General features: G+C 41.4%; 1 protein-coding gene across 1 annotated transcript in view; it reads left to right on the forward strand.

Annotated features, from left to right (window-relative positions):
* GABRG3 (gamma-aminobutyric acid type A receptor subunit gamma3) overlaps positions 1-19639 on the forward strand; it is a 309032-nt gene that overhangs the window by 153693 nt on the left and 135700 nt on the right. The window contains exon 4 of the mRNA XM_035115137.2: positions 17975-18198. Within this exon, the coding sequence (XP_034971028.1) occupies positions 17975-18198 (224 nt within the window). The remainder of the gene's footprint in view (positions 1-17974; positions 18199-19639) is intronic.

The following is a 19639-nucleotide window of genomic DNA, read 5'->3' on the forward strand; positions in this document are numbered from 1 at the left end:
TATAAGCTTCTGGTTTTTCAACAAAAGTTTTCTTAAACATTTTCTTTAACTCATTATATATTGTTTCCAGAAAGCTTTTACCACTCTACAAGACCATCACATATGGTAGAATGTACCCTCTTTCCCTTTACATTTCCAACACAGATTTGAACTAGTTCTGTACATTTTTGCAATTTGACTCGGTGTTAGATACCAATGGTACATCATTTTCAGGAGGGATTGATTTTCACCCCCATTAGAGTACTGGGCTCTATCGACCCCAGCGCTGGGCAGCGTTCAAAGAATGCAAGCATCAGCGCAACAATTTCTGCTTGTGTAATGGGACTTTCTCCTCTCTCCTTCCCCCATGTTCAGCCAATGGCCTTCCCAAAACTTCTCCAGAGGGTTAGGGGAAATGCCTAGAACATATTATGGGGCGTGGGTGGTGGTGGTGTGGGGGAGAAATTCTAGTGATACTCATATAGCACTACATTGGATGCAGCCTTGAATCTAATTTATATTTCCTGCTGCTGCCACCCAAATTAGTATGGTCTTGGAGGCTCAGAAAAATTGTCTCGTGGGGTGGGGTGGGGAGAGAAATCAGGCTCCTGAACTGGGGCTTAGTGACTCCTGATATCAATCACACACAGCCTGGCACCAAATGAGTTTTTCCTTTTTCTATCCAGTTCATTTTCCATACCCATTTTCTTTAGGGTTCTTTTTTGTTGAGTCCCACCCCCACCCCCCAATCTTCCATTTTAAAGGAGTGTTTCCACTGAAGCCATTGATGTCGACCCATTTGTAATAAAGACTGCTATCTTTACTTTGGTCTCCGCAATGAATCCACGAAGAGCACTGCCAATTATCTATAAAAGTCGGTTATCCTTAAGTGGGAATATCTTCCTGAGGGCAGGCTGAAAGCTGGAAGTAGGTAATTGCCTTGAAAATTGTGTCGCATATGAGAAGGGATGTATGCTGCTGCATTGTGAGAGGTAGGCCAAAGCATCTCATTATGATCTGGTATGTAAAATCATGTGCAGCAAAGAGGAGAGCCCATTTTTTAAAAAGAATTTCCTCTTTCCCTGTATATCCCTTTTGTTCCTAAATCTAAAAAAAAAAGTCCATAGAGGCATACTAGTTTTACTGTTAAATGACAATACTTTTCTGCCAAGTTCAAACATCAACTTGTCCTTCAGTTACAGTCAAGCGTCTCACAAGTCCATGCCTATTATTATAGATATATAATGTCAGGGATAGTTCTCCAAATTTTTCATGTATTTTTTTAATTTTTAAAAAATCTGTTAATTTGTTCCTGCTTCTTTCCCTGCTTCTGTGAATCTAGGGTGCTTTGCAGAATGTTCCAGGCCCATATGTTAATAACAGTTCATGTTATATGGGCAGAGGAATGGGGAATGACTCAACTTCCATCATTAGCACTGTGGAAATGGAAACTGTGGCATATTATGTGCTGTAAATGCCGGTGGGCAGGATCAACTCAGATCACAAATACTTCTAGAGAGAACTAGGCTCTTTATTTCCGACCCTGGTGAGAAGTGGTCATTCATGAGGTTTCAGCAAAATCTTAGCAACCTTTATTCAAGGAGCGGACATAAAAATTGTCATTAGGGATGGGACAGGGGAGATTAGATTTGGTTCCCATTTAAAACTGAACCTACCTAATTCTCACTTTCAGAAACTATACGAGAACTGAAACACAGCCACCGTTCAGAATCCCCACTTCTCCAAATTTTGTAGCTAAGTAATACGTACTAAAATGCATGTATGCTGGAAGAAAGTATGCACAAAAAGTCACACATTTATGACAGTACAGTGCATTATATGAGGGGAAATTGCTTTGAAAATTTGCATATTAGACCAAAATGTATATATTAGGCGAAATTCACACAAACATGTGGATGATTTTTCATAAATTAGGGTTGTTGGTTTTTTTTATATCACAAATGGATATATAAAAGTGAAGAACCCAGGAAAACTGAGAGAAAATGAAATTCACAGATTTGCCCATCCATAGTTACTGAAACGACATCAAATTGGCTATGAGAAATGATTTGGGCTAGTTTTCCAACCTTTTATTTGGCTGTTTTGCTCTTAAGTAGATTCAAGTGTTAAAAAAATTTTTTGGTCTCTGAGTACTGCTTGCCATATATTATATATGCAAATATCTTTCTTTCTTTTTTTAATGCCTGAAGCAAGTAATTGTAAAATGCATGCTGTGATCCTTGGGTGTTTGGAATAGGTCTGCAGAGACATGTGTAAGAACCATCTGCCATCTAACTTTCAAAATTGGACATTCTGTCCTATACCAATATGTACATTTTCATCTACAAGATACAGATATGAATTCAAAAAACCCCATATGACTCAGAAGCCCATTATTTATTCCTGTTTCTCCACTACCCTTTACAACCTTGACTAATATGAAACATAATTGCTCACCAATTATTCTGGCTCCCTTGATGTCGAAACTTATATCTGCAATCTATTAAAAAAAAAAAAAACCTCTGACCAAATCTTAGGAAATGTAGTTCTTTTTTTATATAAAAAAAAACCTTCCCACATTTCAATTATTTCCTGTACTAAATGGTGCAATTTGGTGTAAATGTAAACATTGATAAGCGAGACCGGAATTTGTAAAAGATGTTTCTCTGGGCTTGTTGCCTTGGTGATTTAGTGCTCCAAATGACAAACCTCAGCTTTTCCGAAGAAAACACTTTCCAAAGATCTGGGCTTTAGTTATGGCACAGAAATGATGGAGCTTATAGTTCAAAGCACCAAGCTGGTGACATCTGAGCTACTGTGCTGCTGAGCTACTGCCTTATGAAACGCCTGTGAAAGTGAGGACTTGAGGGATAAGTTGTGTTTTGGTGTAGTGGGTGAAAGTCAACTTGATTCAATCTGTGGCACTAAATGAGCTGAATGTGAATTTTTCTTGATAACATCACAGTAGATAGGAGGGACGTGATTTCGCACCCAACTCGAGGCTCAGCGATCTGACTTAATCTTTTAGACATGATGGCAGAGCACTACCCAAGTGTCTTTTTCGGAATTCCTGCCTCCGAAAAGCATTTAAAAATGGAAAGAAAAGAGTGTGTGTTGATTATGAAGTCAGTTCCATTGTTTCAGTTACTGAAATAGAGCTGGCTCCCAATCAGTCCCATTCATTCAATAAATTGTTCTGAGGAACAATTATGCATTATTTCAGTCAGTGTCTGGTTATGCCATTCAGGAAAGAGTCTAGCATGGTTCAGATTTCCCCTGCATATCAAGTGAAGATTCTCACAATATAGCTGTGTATTGGAGCCAAAGTATGTGATTGATAATTCTGTTTTCTTGTCACATTTTTATTTTTCTGGTCCAGTATTGCTAGCAAAATCCTTCAGGGATAATGCTATATAAACTTTATTAATGGTTCTGATTCACGCAGAGCACTCACTATAAATGCTGAAATGTTGGATGCAATTTCTCCCACCCAACATTTCCCTGTCCATATGGAACTTTTCTAATGCTTTGGAGACAAAATGTGCTTAGGTGGTTTTCAGATAGGTATTACAAATGAAATCTCATATGTTGTACACTACAGTGGCTGTATAACACCAACAAGCCTCCTTTCTACCATTTTTCAGAGAGAAACATTATTCCCAAGCCCCCTTATTCAAGGTTGAGCTGGCCTCTCCAGTCACTGAAGGTATGAGTGGGCGGGAAGAACAGTGGTGAGATCCCAACTTGTGGAGCCCAAAGAAAAGACCCAAAATGGGGTATTCTGAGGGTGGGGAAGGCGCTAGCTTGGGATCCCGATCCAGTTTCACAGCCATTCACAGATGACATTGGGCCTACCATAGTTTGGTCCTGATAGGCTTTGGGGCAGGCATATCCCCAGTTTTGTTCCAAATCTATATTCAGTGAAGACTGAATATTTCCTTGTTGGTAATCCACCTTTGAGGGCTTCAAATCTTCCAGAACAGTGTGATCGGCACTGGGGAGGACTGCAGCAGGAAGGGGGAGTCACTTGTGTGAGTGAGTGCAATTCTGCTCACACTACATTGTTGAATCAAAGGCAGGGCTGGCCCTACAGCAAGGCTGGGTGGCGCAGGGCGCCGGGCCACCAGGGGGGTGCCGCGCTGTGGCGCCCGCCAGACAGCCGCACTGGGAAACGGGGCGGGGAGCACCGGAGGGATCTTCGCACCACGGCACCAGGCCGCCAGATATGCTTAAGACGGCCCTGATCAAAGGCAACGCTTCATGGTGGTTGAACTAGGAGTGGCTTGTGAGGAGGGAGGACATCATGCACCGGCACTCCAGGCAGGAATGTTGCTGCCACTTACCAGAAGGGAGAGTAGGAAGTTAGAGGCGATGGGTGTGTTGAACATGAAAATAATCCAGTGCTCTTACAAGGGTGCCCATACAATGCTGATCTCCCCACCACTTCAACAACACCCTTACTTTCAGCAAGCAGCAGTGAAACTGCTACCGGGAGGCCAGTTATGTGCTACCACCCCTCCCTGGCAGTCACTCCTATAATGAACAATAACCTAATATATGCTAAATTTTTATCAAGGTTCCAACCCCCAACCCCCCATGGAGAGAAGTCACCTATCTGCCCAACTTATCCACTTCTACAGAGTATCACAAAAACAAAGAAATCAAAACAATCTTGGTAGCTTCAATTGAAAAAAGAGAATAAAGAGACTGTTTTCAATAGTTTCTATAGAGACAGAAAGCTCATAGATTCCTTGTTGTAGCTATAAATAGCTTGAGAGTACGGCACAGAAATGGAGTTCAGCTGTGGCTTCTACCTCTGGGTAAAATAGGTTAGAATCTTGAGGAGGGAAGGACAAAATTATATGCTACATTATTGTTGTCTCTAATAATAAATAAGATGCACTCTTACAAAGGGGCAAATATTCTATGAAGACTTGATTTATTAATCAATGCATGGCTTTCTATAGCTGCTACTAATAGATCTTAGTAGCACTATAATATGCCATAATATGTGCATTATAGTGCAATTTGTCTGTGCTCATATTGCAGGTTTAACCAGTAAAGCTCATATGTACCCTGAACACTGATAAATAATTTCATGTAACATTTCACCTCATGTTGCAGTTTAAGTTCTATGTGAATCTTCCCTATTTCAATTTCATATAAAAGGCACAGCCATAATATGCCAACACAAATTCATTGAGCCGTGTTCTCTTTGCAAATGTGGATGTCAGGCAACTTTAATGAAGAATTCTTGCAAGTGGCTCAGGGGTTGAGAAAATGCCATGGCTTCAAATTAGCATTGGTAAAGCAAACAATAAAACTGATTGGATACCAGGAGATCCGTCATGCTGAGCCTCTGGAAATTTCAGATGAGCAAGCAGTTCTTCACAGAGTATTCAGCTCACAACATTTATCAGACCTTTGTTGTACTGTTTTCTGCCTTTTTAATTCATTCTGTTTGCTTGTTTATTCAAGAATCTCATATCCTGCCCTTCCTCCAGCCTCATATCCTGCAATTTCTCAGGGTAGTTATGGCCATGACTTCCTCAGGATTGGAGTCCCGAAGGGCTGCTAAGTAAGAACTCAAAGCCCACCCAATTGTCCAACCATCAGGAATGCATCACAAATACTATGGATGTGTAATGGCAACAGTATTTGCCTTCTGCCAGCATCTGGAATGTTTGGAAGCAGCCCATTCTTTTTCGGATCCACTATGCATTGTTCCGATTCATTTTGTTATTCAATTCCAAATGTGATCGGTTAAACCTGAAGCTTACCCATTGAGTATAATGGGGAATTTAAAAATAACTCCCCCCGCTTCTTTGCATAAGTAGATGAAAATAACTCCCCCCGCTTCTTTGCATAAGTAGATGAAATTTGCATAAAGAGAAAAGAGAGAACAATGTAGTTTTTAGTTGTTTGTTAGGGTGACCTGCCTCTTTTTCAACTGTCCTTTTTCCTAACATACCTTGTTAACCACATCACAGCCCGACAACAAGAATCCCCCAACAGCACACGAATCAATCTGGCTAACCCAGGCTTCTTCAAACTCGGCCCTCCAGATGTTTTGAGACTACAATTCCCATCATCCCAGACCACTGGTCCTGCTAGGTAGGGATCATGGGAGTTGTAGGCCAAAAGCACCTGGAGGGCTGAGTATAAGGAAGCCAGGGCTAACCTGATTCAAAAATACACACTCACACCCCGCTCTCACACAAAAACAATTCTCAGTACAGTCAGCCAAAGACAACCAACCACACCCTAAGCCACACCCAACCTCTCTCACACTAAGGAAATACAACAAGTGAATAGTAAGAGAACCCATACACGTAATGCTGACACAACCCCTCACACACACTTAGTAGAATAATAGAAGCATAACTACCTGACCCCACCCCATTTTCCACTCCCCCCACTCTCCCCTTTCTCCTCCTCCTCTTCTTCTTCTTCTTCTTCTTCTTCTTCTTCTTCTTCTTCTTCTTCTTCTTCTTCTTCTTCTTCTTCTTCTTCTTCTTCTTCTTCTTTGTTTAAACCAATTTATAAACCAAGAACTTATACATTGACCACCAGTATTGAAACTTATGTTGTAGATATTGTCCTACATTTATTTATAAAACCCAATTAAACAAAAAAACACACCCCTTGTTAACAGTATGATCTGACTCAGAGATGTGATTCCACCTCCCAATTCTCCCCAATTTGCCTCATAATTCAGGGTACACACAGGGTACGCACATCCCTAACAAATACCCACTTTAAAGTAACAGTCAAGTGTGAGATCACACAGGACTCACTTTTCTGTTGAAATAAGCAATACAGTATTTTGTCACTGATATGTATGGATTTGTGAATAACATAAAGCATTTGCATGTATGGCGTGAAATGGCTACCTTGACCGAAGAGCAGCGAAGAAGTAGCCATACATTTTTCTGCCTTGCTATGGTTGTAATGCATTGCCAAACTCAGTAATTGGCAGAAATTGCTTTGTCGCTGATTTTGGAACAAGTCAATGCATAGGGTGTTTACGAATCGGTCTGAATTTTGTAGGTAAAAAGGATGTGAAGGTGTTCTGACATTCTGATTTGCTCAGAGGGCGAATCCAAGGTAAAATCAGCAGTCTCTCCAAATTGCCCAAATGCCCCCGCCTGCCCAAAGCAGCAGCCTGCAAATAGGGAGAAGTAGGGAGGGCCATTTCAGTTCAGCCTAATATATAATTAGAAGTGATTCCTGATCTTCTCAGGTCAGTCACCCGACACCCTGCCCAACATTCCTCTGCTAGTTGCTTTTGTGTGACAAAGTAAGTAAAAACTTACTGTGGACACCCCAGAGTTTTGAGTTGCCTAAGATCCTGGACAAAGCACTGCCTTTCATAACCCCCCCCCCCAAGAAGTAATGGCAGCCCTAGCTTTGAGCCTTCTGGAATTTGGTAGCCCAGTCCTCAGTGTGCACATCTTAATATCTGGTATAGTCAAAAGTGGCTAGCAATTATTATTATTTTCAATGATATTCCCAGCAGTTGCATGTTTGCCTTTGCTGGGATTCTAGATAGAAATAAGTGCTGTGTTTGTTATTGCTCTAACGAATCAGTTCAGCTGGAAAGTAAGGCCGACAATAAAATGAATGGTAAAAATAATAATTTCACAGAACCACAATCTTACTGATAAAGTGTCACACATTTTGCATTTCATCAAGCAACTAAATTCTGGGCAGTGTTTTGTTTAAAATGCTACTTCATCTGGACCTCCAAATGAGCAATCCTTGCTGCTGTTCCAGTTCATTTGCATTTCATTTGTTCCATATATTGTTTTCCTATTAGAATATTAAAATATGACAACAATATGCTACACCACAGTGTCCATATGTTTACAATTCCAATATGGCTGAAAGGAATCTATTCAGATTCAAAAACGAATCTTTCTTCAGAAGTCCTTTTTGGCACTGGGCTGACAGCAGCTACACAGCCAGGGGAAAAAAAAGCAGGGAATATTGTTGTTGCCAGGACAAAGTCTCAGAACCTGGGCAGGCTTGTAGGAGAAAATACAGTATTTCACATCACTTGGACCTAACCCGCAGAGGGCTTTATAAGTCATAACCAGCACTTTGAATTATGCCCAGAAGCAGACTGAAGGCCAAGTGGAATTGTTACAACAAGGGAGTTGTATGCTCCCTAAAACCAGCCCCAGTCAACAATCTGGCTGCAGCAATCTGAGCCACCTGAAATTTCTAAGCACTTTTCAAAGGCAGACCTACATAAAGCGTGTTACAGTAATCCAAACAGGATACAACTAAGGTGCATATCACTGTGGACAAATCAGACATCTCAAGGAATGGGCACTAGCTTTAATGGTGCAAATGCACACCTGGCCATGCTCAGACATCCATCCTCAGGGCTGAGTGCAGGAGCACACCCAAAATGTGAACCTGTGTCTTCAGCAGGAGTGTTACCCCATCCATCATCCCCATCCTTCTGACTGACCAAGAGCACCTCTGTCTTGTCTTATTTGTAACATGCAGCTGGCCTATAGGTAGTAGAGGAAATGGCGTACTAACAACAACTGCATGGCAATAAGCATAGGTGTATGTCAAAGCGACCAATGTTCCTGAATCTGCATGGCTCTGAAGATTTAAGGGATGCCGATGGAAGAGCCATAATGGAAGAGAGCATCTGTGCCAATTCAATTATTGAAATAGGATTCACATGGGAAATGATCTTGGTGAATTGCACTCCAGCAAACACTTTCAAGATGTTCGTTAGTTTTCAAGCAACCGCAAAGCTTAAACCAGATGAAGGTAGTAAACTGTCAGATTGTGAACAGTTCTCATAAAACTATTGCATAGACTCATTTGGGGAAATGTGTCAACCATCAAGCACAAATGCTTATTTGTATGGTGTAGCTGTCATGACCAGGTTTCAGTTGCCTAAATAGTGAACTGATTCCCCTCCCCCCCCGGATCTCTGCCTCTGGAATCTCTGTCTTCATTTTCAGTATGGGCTGGGCCATCCAACACCCCACCCCCCCCAAAAAACCCCTGTTGTGGTGGAATGGGTTTGGGTGGGTCAGAAATGTCCCTCTCCCCAGCCCTGCCTAATTCTGCAAGTGTAAGAGCTCTGCTTTCAGTGGAGAAGTACCACTAGGAAGAAATACCCCAATGTACCCATTAAATGGAATGGTAGATTGGTAGAATCCATTACTGGTGGCAGTGACCACAAAAGCCATGAAATGGGTGGGGGCAGGGCCTGGGTGACACAGGACCCGCTGCCATCGCAACACATTTTCTCTGCCCATCTTCTGTTTTGGCTGGCACAAACTCTGGCTGCACTGCTCCATCAGTTCTTGCCACTGCCAGCCAATTGCATGCAATGCCATGGTCTCCACCCCACTCCGATGCAGAATATAGCAACTGTCGTTTGAAATGTGCTATCAGACTCCTAATGTAGACACCCGTATTTCAAATCTTCACTGCAGAAAGTAAATGAGCGCTGTAACTAAGTATCCTCATTCTCCAAATTTGTTTCTTATTACAGACAAATAGCTACATAAATAGAACGTGAAGGGTGCATGAATAAACAATCAAGTAAGAAAATGGCAGAGTTAAGACTTGGGCGCACACCATTAACTCAGATCTCTGGTGGATATATGGTCGCACTTTTAAATCTTGACTGCTAATTCCGAAAGAATATGTCAAGTAATTCAATCTATCACTGCTGCTCTCGAAATGCAGAGGCAACTAGCTGTAATTTCCCGCCCACACATTCCTTTGATGGCCTCAGCCTAGTGCCAAGGAGTTCAGTATAATAGTGACAATGCAATGTACAGCTCTTTCTCACCAAGGATGATTGTGGAATGGCTGAGCCAGCTTTATGTACAAGTTAGCTGGTGGATCTGATAACCCTGACATCGACACCCACGAAAGACAAAAAGTATCGCAGCTTGCAATTCAAACCTGCAGCCACATGATAAAGGGCACAAACAACCAACACAATTCAGATAAACAGAAGTGATAAAATCAGACAATTTTTGCCTGTAATGGAAATGCTGAAGCCAAACTGATTAGAAATCGTTATCATAAGATGAATACTTGTATATAAAGCCAATCAAATAATAGGTGGAGAAACAATCAAGGCGACGGCAGAACAGAATCATTAAACTGCACTTTGAAACCAGGCACCTGGCTCTTTGCAATTCCAGAGATAAACACTGTTACAACTGTGTAGAACTTTTTAAAAAAAAAAGCCTAGACAATAAAGAAATGCAACTTTTCCCTTTCTTTCAGTGTTCTAATATCTCACGATGTCTTTGTGGATCTGAACTTCATTTTTAAGAGACTGATATACATAAGAATATTCAAACCATTTCATTTAGATTTTCAGTCCATTTTTGACCACCCCTTTAAAAAGCGCAGAAGAGGTACTAATACATTTAAAGCAAACACACTGAGCAAATGTGGATTAGAAACAGGTGCATTTACACTGCCAGATTTCTACTAGAACTCCTGTCAGATAGTCCCCTAAAACGGGAAGGTTTAAAGGTAAAGAGGAGTCATATTGCTGATAGAAAGGAGAATGTGGTTGATTCTGAAGTGGTGTGCAAACTATATTACCTGTCCACCTGGGCATACAATGTGAGTTTTGTAGATTGTGCTTCTGAGAATTTTGAAAACCACTGGTTTTACAGTAAATGCTATCTGGAAGGACTTGAAAGGATCCACAGGGCAAAGACAAGGTGAGTGCACTCAGTCAGTGAGATGGGGTAACCGGCTGGAAAATAAGAAGATGTAATGTGAATCAAACAATAGTTTTGGGCTTTCTTATGTACAGAATGAAGCCTGCGTGAAATGGATTACCAATGAAGCCACAGCAAGTGCAACTGAGAATGAATTTCAAAGCAGCCGAAAGAGCGCCTTTACGAATACAAATGATGGCTTGTGACGATGGTCTGTGAGAAACAACAAGGAAGAGCAAGGCTGCATAGGAAAAAGATGCTCCATTTAACGGAGGACAAAGTCTGCCATAGCCAGCAATTTGCCATGCCAGAATCTCTTGGCAGCTCTTGTCTAAGGAGATGGGGGCAACTTGTTTCATCTAAGGGCTACATTTCCTTCTAGGCCACACCCCATATTCCCAAGACACAACCCTCACTTTTCCCTGAGTGAGTGAGTGAGGTTAGTTAGTTAGTTAGTTAGTTAGTTAGTTAGTTAGTTAGTTAGTATGCCATCCTTCATCTGAAGATCACAGGGCAGGGACTTCCAGGGGAGGAACATGGCAGACTGAATACCTTCTGTCAACAGCTCATTGACAGAGATAATTATATGGTTATTAAAGATAGCCAAGTCATTATTCTTGCCTGTCAAATTTGCTCAAGGAAAATAGAGTGTACAAGGGATTAACCTCTGATGCTCTGTAAAAGCTGCTTTCTATGTCAGGAGATTGGGAAGCTTGAGCTCCTAGAAACTTGGATTGGGAGTTAGTGATTTAGAGCGGAGGAAATAAAATTGTTCCCTCAAACCACGCAGCAGCCCTCAAGGCATAAGGGCAGCAGGCCTCCATTTCTCTAACTATCTTCATGACACCTTGCCTTGTGGGAAAGGAACATGGATCAATAAGGAAAGCTGTGAAGACCCTAAGGTGGAGATGGGAGACGGAAGCTCTTAAAGTGGAGTTGAGCTGTTAATAAGTCCAAGAACACCCAATATGGCAAATGCATCCTTGGACACTCCATTGACTGTTGGCATCTTACAGCAGTTATTGGAGGAACAAATAAAAGAGGAACAAAACAAAAAAAGCTGGGATTGATGAAATGGTGAATGAAAATGGACCACAGAAGGATAAAATGGAAAGTGGGTTTAAAGAAGACACAGAGGCTTTGGAGAACATCATTGATAAAGGATTGCCAGTACAGGAGAGTGAAATGGTAGAGCTGGAGGCAGCAATGATGAAATGGAGAAGTCCTTCACACAGGTGTCTACAGCAATGAAACAACCAAATGGCAGAGCTGTGATGTTGGAGGACTAGGATGAAGACATGGATGGAGAGGTGAAGATACATACTGAGCTGGCTGTCATGGGCCAGGAGTCAGTTTCACCTGCAGAGCAGCAGCCTGCCTGAAGGAGCAGAAGGCAAAGTGAATCCACCTGCTGCTGATCAGCCTTCTTGCTCCTGATGAGAACCAGCTGGCTCCAGCTTTCTTAAGCAAGGTTCCCAGCCTCAGTCAGTTACTGGAAACAACATTTGTTATTCCTGATCAGAGCTTGCTGCTTCTTGCTTCTCGTGACCTTAGACCCTCGGCTTAGAACTGGACCTTGTATACGGACTCTGCCTCCAGGCAAGTATCTCCCTGAGACTTGGGTGGTTGGCTGGCTTCTCCCTCCACTGAGCTCTGCCATGACTAGCAGCACAGGACTACAACACTGACAGAGTTATGAGTTGAGAGAAAAAGGACTCTGTGTACAATTTGGAGTAAATGCAGAGGAAAAAGCTACCAAGCCTCTGGTGCTTTTCTTGGGAAAAGAGTGGAAGGAGCATAAAAGGAAGATTTATTTTTATTTTTAAACCAAGATGGAAAACCACAGCAAATGCAACAAGAAATAGGACTGGAAGATATGGAACTGCATGTGAATTAATGAATACACAATAGGTAAATAACTGCAGGATATTATTTTAACATATGACCACAGTGGAGACATCCTTATGTGAACAAAGACAAAAAAGATTTATTATTCTTTAATATGGAGACAATGTTGTTGAAGCTACTGGAGGCAAAGTTGTTAGGTATGATTAGAGAAAAAATATTGTTGATGATAATAACTAGATAACCCCTTATGGACTTTTTGTGTGGAAAGGAAAATTGATGTATTTGAATGACATGGGTGTGCAAAAAGCAAATATTCAGCTGACAGTGAACTAATAGTTCTATAGCTAATAGTGAGCTAAGTGAACATATGAACACAATCCTATACAATATGTGCCTGCTCAGGAGTAAGTTACATTTAGTTTAACAAGTTTTTCCCTCAAGCAAGTGAACATGGGCCTGTAGATTTAATGGATTTGAGCTGAATTTGAGCCTCTACTGTTCACAATCTTTTAAAATTTTGGTTGTTTTAAAAATCAGATTCTTACATTTTCATTGGATTCTTAGCACCCTCCTTAAGACTTTGTCCTCAACCGTTATGAAGATAACAATTGCTTGTATGGCTTTCATCAAACTGCTTTGTAAGGAGATGTTGCCCATCTGTGATGAGACACTTTAAATTCAAGTCTCTGGAAGGCGCAGAGCTGATTTTGCAATGTATTAGTATATTTCCAGTTCTCATTTGGGACAACAGGTGCTAGGCTTTAATCACTGGCTTTGATTTGATTGTTTTTCATAATTCGTTTGGTTGGCTTGCAAGGTGGTATGTTATCATCTTGATAGAAGATTGCACCAACCTCCCACTCCAATCCTTCACTACCACCACTAACAGAATTTGGAGCTGTTTCTGTTTGGACTGTACTGTACATTGATGCTGCATGCTAATCCTCAAATCAAAGACATCAGAGGACAAACGGCTTTAAAAAAATGTGATAGGAGAAAAATATTCCCCAAATAATTAGCCCAATGAGCAGCCTACTGGCCCAACACCAATTATTGCTCCACAGGCATCTATATCCTCAAGCAGAAGAGCCTGAGTGTGATACTAGTACAGTGCATGAGGTCTGATTCCTATAGCTAGCAAAGTTCAAGGGTGACCACCAGCTGCAAAAGAGAACAGGGCCCCTGCTCCTTTAACAGTTGCAGGGATGAGACCGTTCCATTTACTGAAACTTCATTTTCTCAGGACCTGTTTGAAGCCCAGGACTCTTGTCCTCCTTCGAATCTGTTCACCCTGCAGAGATTGTCAAAAACAATCTGTTAGTTGTATTTTCAGGCTGTGTGCCCACTATCCCATTTGTCACACAACAATGTAGTTTTTTTTCTCATTCCAAAAGAGTTCACGCTCATCTTCAACGTGCTGCTTTCAGTCTAGATTGATCAGTAGCTCAGTTGGTTAAGAGTGTGGTGCTGATAATGCCATGGATGCAGGTTCGATCCAGCTGCATATTTCTGCATTGCAGGGGGTTGAACTAGATGATGCTCAGAGTCCCGTCAAAATCTATGATTCTGTGACTTCTAGATCCTGCCTTCTATAAGGGTGGGTGTGGTCACTTGGTACACACTTGAAAGCTCCCCTTGATCAGGTTACCCATGCCTTTTCCTCCCTTCACATGCCCCAGGTGAAAGAATAAGGAAGCGTTAATTGTGTTCTTGACACATGCCTACTCACAACACCATTGGGCAGTTGCTGGATCCATTGGTTTTTAAATAGACACACTGCAGGGTAATGCAGAATTAATCTCCAATGAGCTGTTAGGGACAAAAGAAAAATGCAATGGCTCTTCATTGGGTGTGGGCTGTGCAGTCTCCATTGATTCTGGAATTAAATGCCGTGTGTACACAGCTGCCATCTAACCTTTTTAGAACCATCTAGTCATTTTAGAATTGCAAAGATTTTGATAGCGGGCCACTGAACTTCACCTCTCTATTTATTGCATTACCTAATCGCAGAAGCTTGGTACAAGTTACATTCAATATGAAGCATAGAGAAAATGCATTAAATATGGATCCCATTTGGCAAGTCTCCCAGGGATGTGAATTTCATTGCTGGAAGGCAGCCAGAGGGGACACCTTTCTGTGAGTCTTTGCTTTGGAGAGTTAGTGCAGAAGTGGCATTACAAAGGGAAGCCCTCTTGGCTGATCTTTAAAATGTGACTGGGAAACTGCCATCAGAACTGGTGGTGAGTTTTCAGGCCAAATAACAGCGTGCATGTGTGAGGCCTGTGCTAACGGTGTGCTGCCAATTAGGAAACCTTGCTCAGGTTGGTCTAAGTTAGAGTTGGGGGTAGGGTAAGAAATCTAAGTAGGGGTACTTGGCTATATGAGCACTTTTGCTCAAATGAATTACAAAGAGTAAAAAGAGTAGTGGGCAAACTTCACCTTGATCAGACGACCCCGTTCCTTCAGCCTTGAGCTTTACTTGTGTATCCCTTCCCTTCAAAAAAGGGAAAGTGAAACCTCACCTTGAAGAAGGGAAAGTGAGTGGCAGGTGTCAGAAGGCCTCCTTGGTGGTAAATGATCCTCTGAACATCTTTGGGAGTTCCTCCTCAGGCAATATTCTTAAGGAAGGCAGGGGAAATTCAGTTAAATTTCTCAGAGGTAACCCTCATTATTTCTTCTGCTAAGGTATGGGACCACCTGCCATGAGGAATGGGTGGATGCTTGAGTTATCTTCAAACGTTGCCAATTATCTCACCAGTGATTATGTTTCTTAATAATAATAATAATAATAATAATAATAATAATAATTTAACCGACAGTTCTGAGAAAGCTTTCATGTAGTGCCAGGAACTGCCATTTGAAGAGGTGTGTTGCCTCATATTTAAAGTTGCCCCTGAGATCTGTCAGAGCATTTTGAAGCATTAATATGGGATAATGGTCTCTGACAGCCCTAATAGACTCCATGCTGCAGCCACAAATACTAGGCCAAAGTATGTTGCTTCCCTTACAAGGGCAAAAGGGCAAGACTTTAATTACAAAATACAACTGAAACACGAAGGCGTTCTTAGTGTTGATTTTTCGATTTTCTCAAGGGGTTTGACTGATGGGTTAAATCTGGACAATTTCTGACTGCTGATTAAATTTGCATTTACCTTCGGTGTTTGTATTTGATTAGAGCTGGAGGGCTGCAAGACACGAGGCCATAATGGGTAGAGTTAGAATCAATTCAAGCAGTTGCACCATTAGTGCAAAGTCACTTAATTGTGAATTCAGAGCTGGCAGGCAGCCAATTTTAAACAGCACCAGGGCTTTCTTCTGACTTTCCACAGGTGTACCAGCATCCTCTGTGGTGGATTTGGCAGAGGGGCACTTCCACCACATCCAAACACCTTCCAGCCAATCAGTCTGCAGATTAGGACTGCACTCACAAAAGGAGTATATTAATTGGGATAACCTATGATGTTGATAATAGTTATTTATTGAACCTAATCCGCGGTAGATTATCTGAATATTGAACATCCATGCAAACTTTCTGTGAACAAATCAGGATGAAAGTTATGTGGCATTGACCCATTCACTGACCCATTCTAATTTGGTTGAAAGGAGACTATACGGGGCCACTCCTCTCTTTATCTGCCCATCACTTTCCTTATGGTTCTGTTTTGCTTTGCTTTCTGAAGCAGGTTTGTTGCACAAGAGCACCAGATGCCCTTTAATTGCGCAACCTGAGTTTGCTCTTCTAGGCTTACTGAGCAATTGTGTGCAAAATATCCTCATTTGCAATGTAAGCTACATTAATCCAGTAGTTAGAAAACCATATTGTAAGTCTCATGATTGACTTGGAGTGAAATGGGATTAAAAGGCATAAAATGTCTACTAGACACAACCAGTAATTTTGAAACTAGCCTCATGCATCTGTGTTTTTACAGATTCCAGCTAACTGCAGCACTAGTACAGGCTAACTGGCCGATCCACTGTGTGATAAATTTGCACAAGACACACTTCTAGGAGATTCCAGTGTCATGTACAGAGATAATCATCAGTGGCAAAGAACCAGATGCTTCAGTATGGAGAAAGAACAGTGGCAGTATTGTAAAGAGGAACATGTTGTAATATGTTTCTATAGCAACTGAGGAAACTGTTGCCGTGATAGAAGGGGGGGGGGAGAGTTACTATGACAACAGATGGTAACTTTTGTAATCTGGGCAAGTTGGAGAGAACATTGCTATTACCTCTAATGTCAGCCAGGTAATTAGTGAAAGGAAGGAGCATTTCTGTAATGCCTGGGTTGCCACATGTGTTTTATTGCCAACTGTATTTTTTGAAATAAAGAAATTATTATTAAGTTTGCATAATCTTTTTTTCTCATGACTTATACTCCCTATTTGGCTTCCGAGGGGTTCTGTGTTTTATTATTATGTGTTTGTTTGTGTGCATGCATACATGCAAAAAAAAGGCAGAGGGGATGTTCAAGACAACAAATTAAAATGTTTCAAAATATTTTGCACTCCATGGCAGTGTCTCTTGAACAGAGGAGTCGTGAAGTTTACATTGTGCACGGATAGGTGCTTTGGCAGTTTTCGAATCAAGAGAAATAATCCAGTCAACTGGTCTTCTCCCCAAAGCACCACTTCAATAAATGGAGGTTGTACAGCAGGAACATTGAGTGAACTCTTGTAAACATATATTAACATGTTTTCCAATAATGGTTCCCACAGCAGGGGCATCACCAGAAAGCATTATAACCAGTGCTTTTTTTCTGGGGGGACGCAAGGGTATGCATGCCCCTAAACATTTTGTGAATCTTTGTACTTTTGTCCCTTTGCTGTATTTTCCCCGATTTGAACTATAAAATGATTTTCTTGAGTCACCTCTAAACATTTTTTTATAGGGAAAAAAAGCACTGGTTATAACTATAAATGGAAAACATGATCTGTTGGTACAAACCAGCTGCCATGGTTCCTTTTGGGAATACTAAGGAACAAGGCAATATTGAGAAGGAACAGTAACAGTGATACAATGCTTATATGGCGGCCATTGGGAATGGGCGTTTGTATGTGTGATGTAAGTTGTGGTATCCCCCCTCCCCCCTCCAGAATACCACCACAGTCCTATTATATATGTATTTACCAAAATTTATATACTGCAGAATTAAGCCCACCCTCAATTGGGAGAGAGGTTATGAGGTAGCTTCTGCTTTCAGACTTTAACCAGTTTGCACTCAGCCTTTTGGCATTTTTTTGCGGATTATTGTTATCTACTGATAAAGCTGGGGGACAAGTATATTACCTCTTTATTTTTGGAATGGGGGGCAAATAGAGGATTGTTTTAAGTGAAATGTTAATATATTTACAAACTGGTGATCTGTGTTGTTGTTTTTCAATTGTAAAATAATTAGTTCTAATCTGCTTTCATTGCAGGAATACCAAATTGATATATTTTTTGCTCAGACATGGACTGACAGCCGTCTTCGTTTTAACAGCACCATGAAAAGAAGTCTCACCCTGAACAGCAATATGGTTGGGTTAATATGGATCCCAGATACTATCTTCAGGAATTCTAAAACTGCAGAAGCTCATTGGATTACTACACCTAATCAGCTCCTGAGAATATGGAATGATGGAAAGATCCTGTATACTCTAAGGTAGGAAGTTAATGTTTGTCACTTTTGCATCATTTAAACTTTATAAAATAATGTCTGGCTCCTTCAGGTCCTTCTCTAGCATGTGGTGCTATCATGTACGTAGCTTCTGGAGACCCAACCCTCATTCCCTATCATTAGATATTGTTTTTAAAAATGGTCTGTATCTTATCTGTGGTGGGATCCCACCACAGAAGAACTTCCTCCTAGGTGATATCAGGTTTGTCCCCAAAGCAAAATATTTAAATGAAGACTAAATGCTTTTTTTTTTGTTGGTTCATTTTTGGACATTTGGATCATAGCTTGAATTTACTTATTTGTTATAGATGCTGCTCATTTTATTTTGATTTTAACTATGGTTTTTATTGTTGTATATTTGTTTTATTTAGTCAGTATCTTCTGTTTGGGCCTTTCTATGGAGCATTCATGATTGAATTCACTATTCCCTCCTTGGTTGATAGCATACATATTATATCCTATCTCAGGGGTAGGGGGAATCTTAGTTATGGGGCCTGATTGCAATCCTCCAGACCTTTCTATCTGGCCCTCAGGACTCTCCCTAGGCCGCGCCCCCACTCTCTCTGGCCCTACTCGACTGCTAGAATCAATCCCTCCACACCCAACTACCTCCAAATCATCCTAGCTGGAATCAGTCATTGAACTAGGATAATAGCTCTTGCTTGTCTGGGTGGAGGATGGGAAGGGGTGTGTGAGCAGAAACCATTGACTTTTGCATGGCTGGAATGGAGCCTTGTTCTACAAAGATACAATACATCCATTGTATTGTACTGTTTTTGTCTGGCCCTGCCCATGGCATGAAGCTCCCAGAAGGTTCCTCATAAGGGATTTTGTGTCCCTCAGACGGGAGGAGGCTGGTGGAGCATGTGGTCAGTGGACTAGGGGGACTAGGTTATCTAGATGTTCCTGGTAAATTAGAGTATTAAAGGCTGGCGCCTCCTTCCCAAAGCCCAGGAGGCTTCTGCCTGGCTTAAGGAGGGAGGCGTGATGCTCATGTACATGACACCAGCCCCCCAACCCTCCATCTCCCTCACAAGCTGGAGCCTCTGGCCCTAACTTTTCCCACTGCACACCACTGCCTCACTCTTGTAGATCTTCCCAAGACTGGCTTCACATCTCCCTGCTGGAGAGTATCAATAATATTGCTTGGATTACTTCCTTGAATCTAGAGCATTTTCTCATTATATTCAGTTATATGTCATTATTTGTAAGTTGCTTTCAGTGCCAAGTGATAGAAATGGTCATAACGTTTAGAAGCTACAAAACCATCCAACCAATCAAATGAACATAGTTAGGGACCTCAGGAATGGCAATATTTACTTTTTCTCTATTAAGCTCATACATCCTTTTCCGATTTGGGTGAAAAATTATATAATTGAAATGTACCATAGCTTCCTTGAAAAGGTCACTATCTGGTTCTCTCCCC

This window comes from Zootoca vivipara, chromosome 4, assembly GCF_963506605.1.
Source record: "Zootoca vivipara chromosome 4, rZooViv1.1, whole genome shotgun sequence".
Classification (NCBI taxonomy): Eukaryota; Metazoa; Chordata; class Lepidosauria; order Squamata; family Lacertidae; genus Zootoca; species Zootoca vivipara.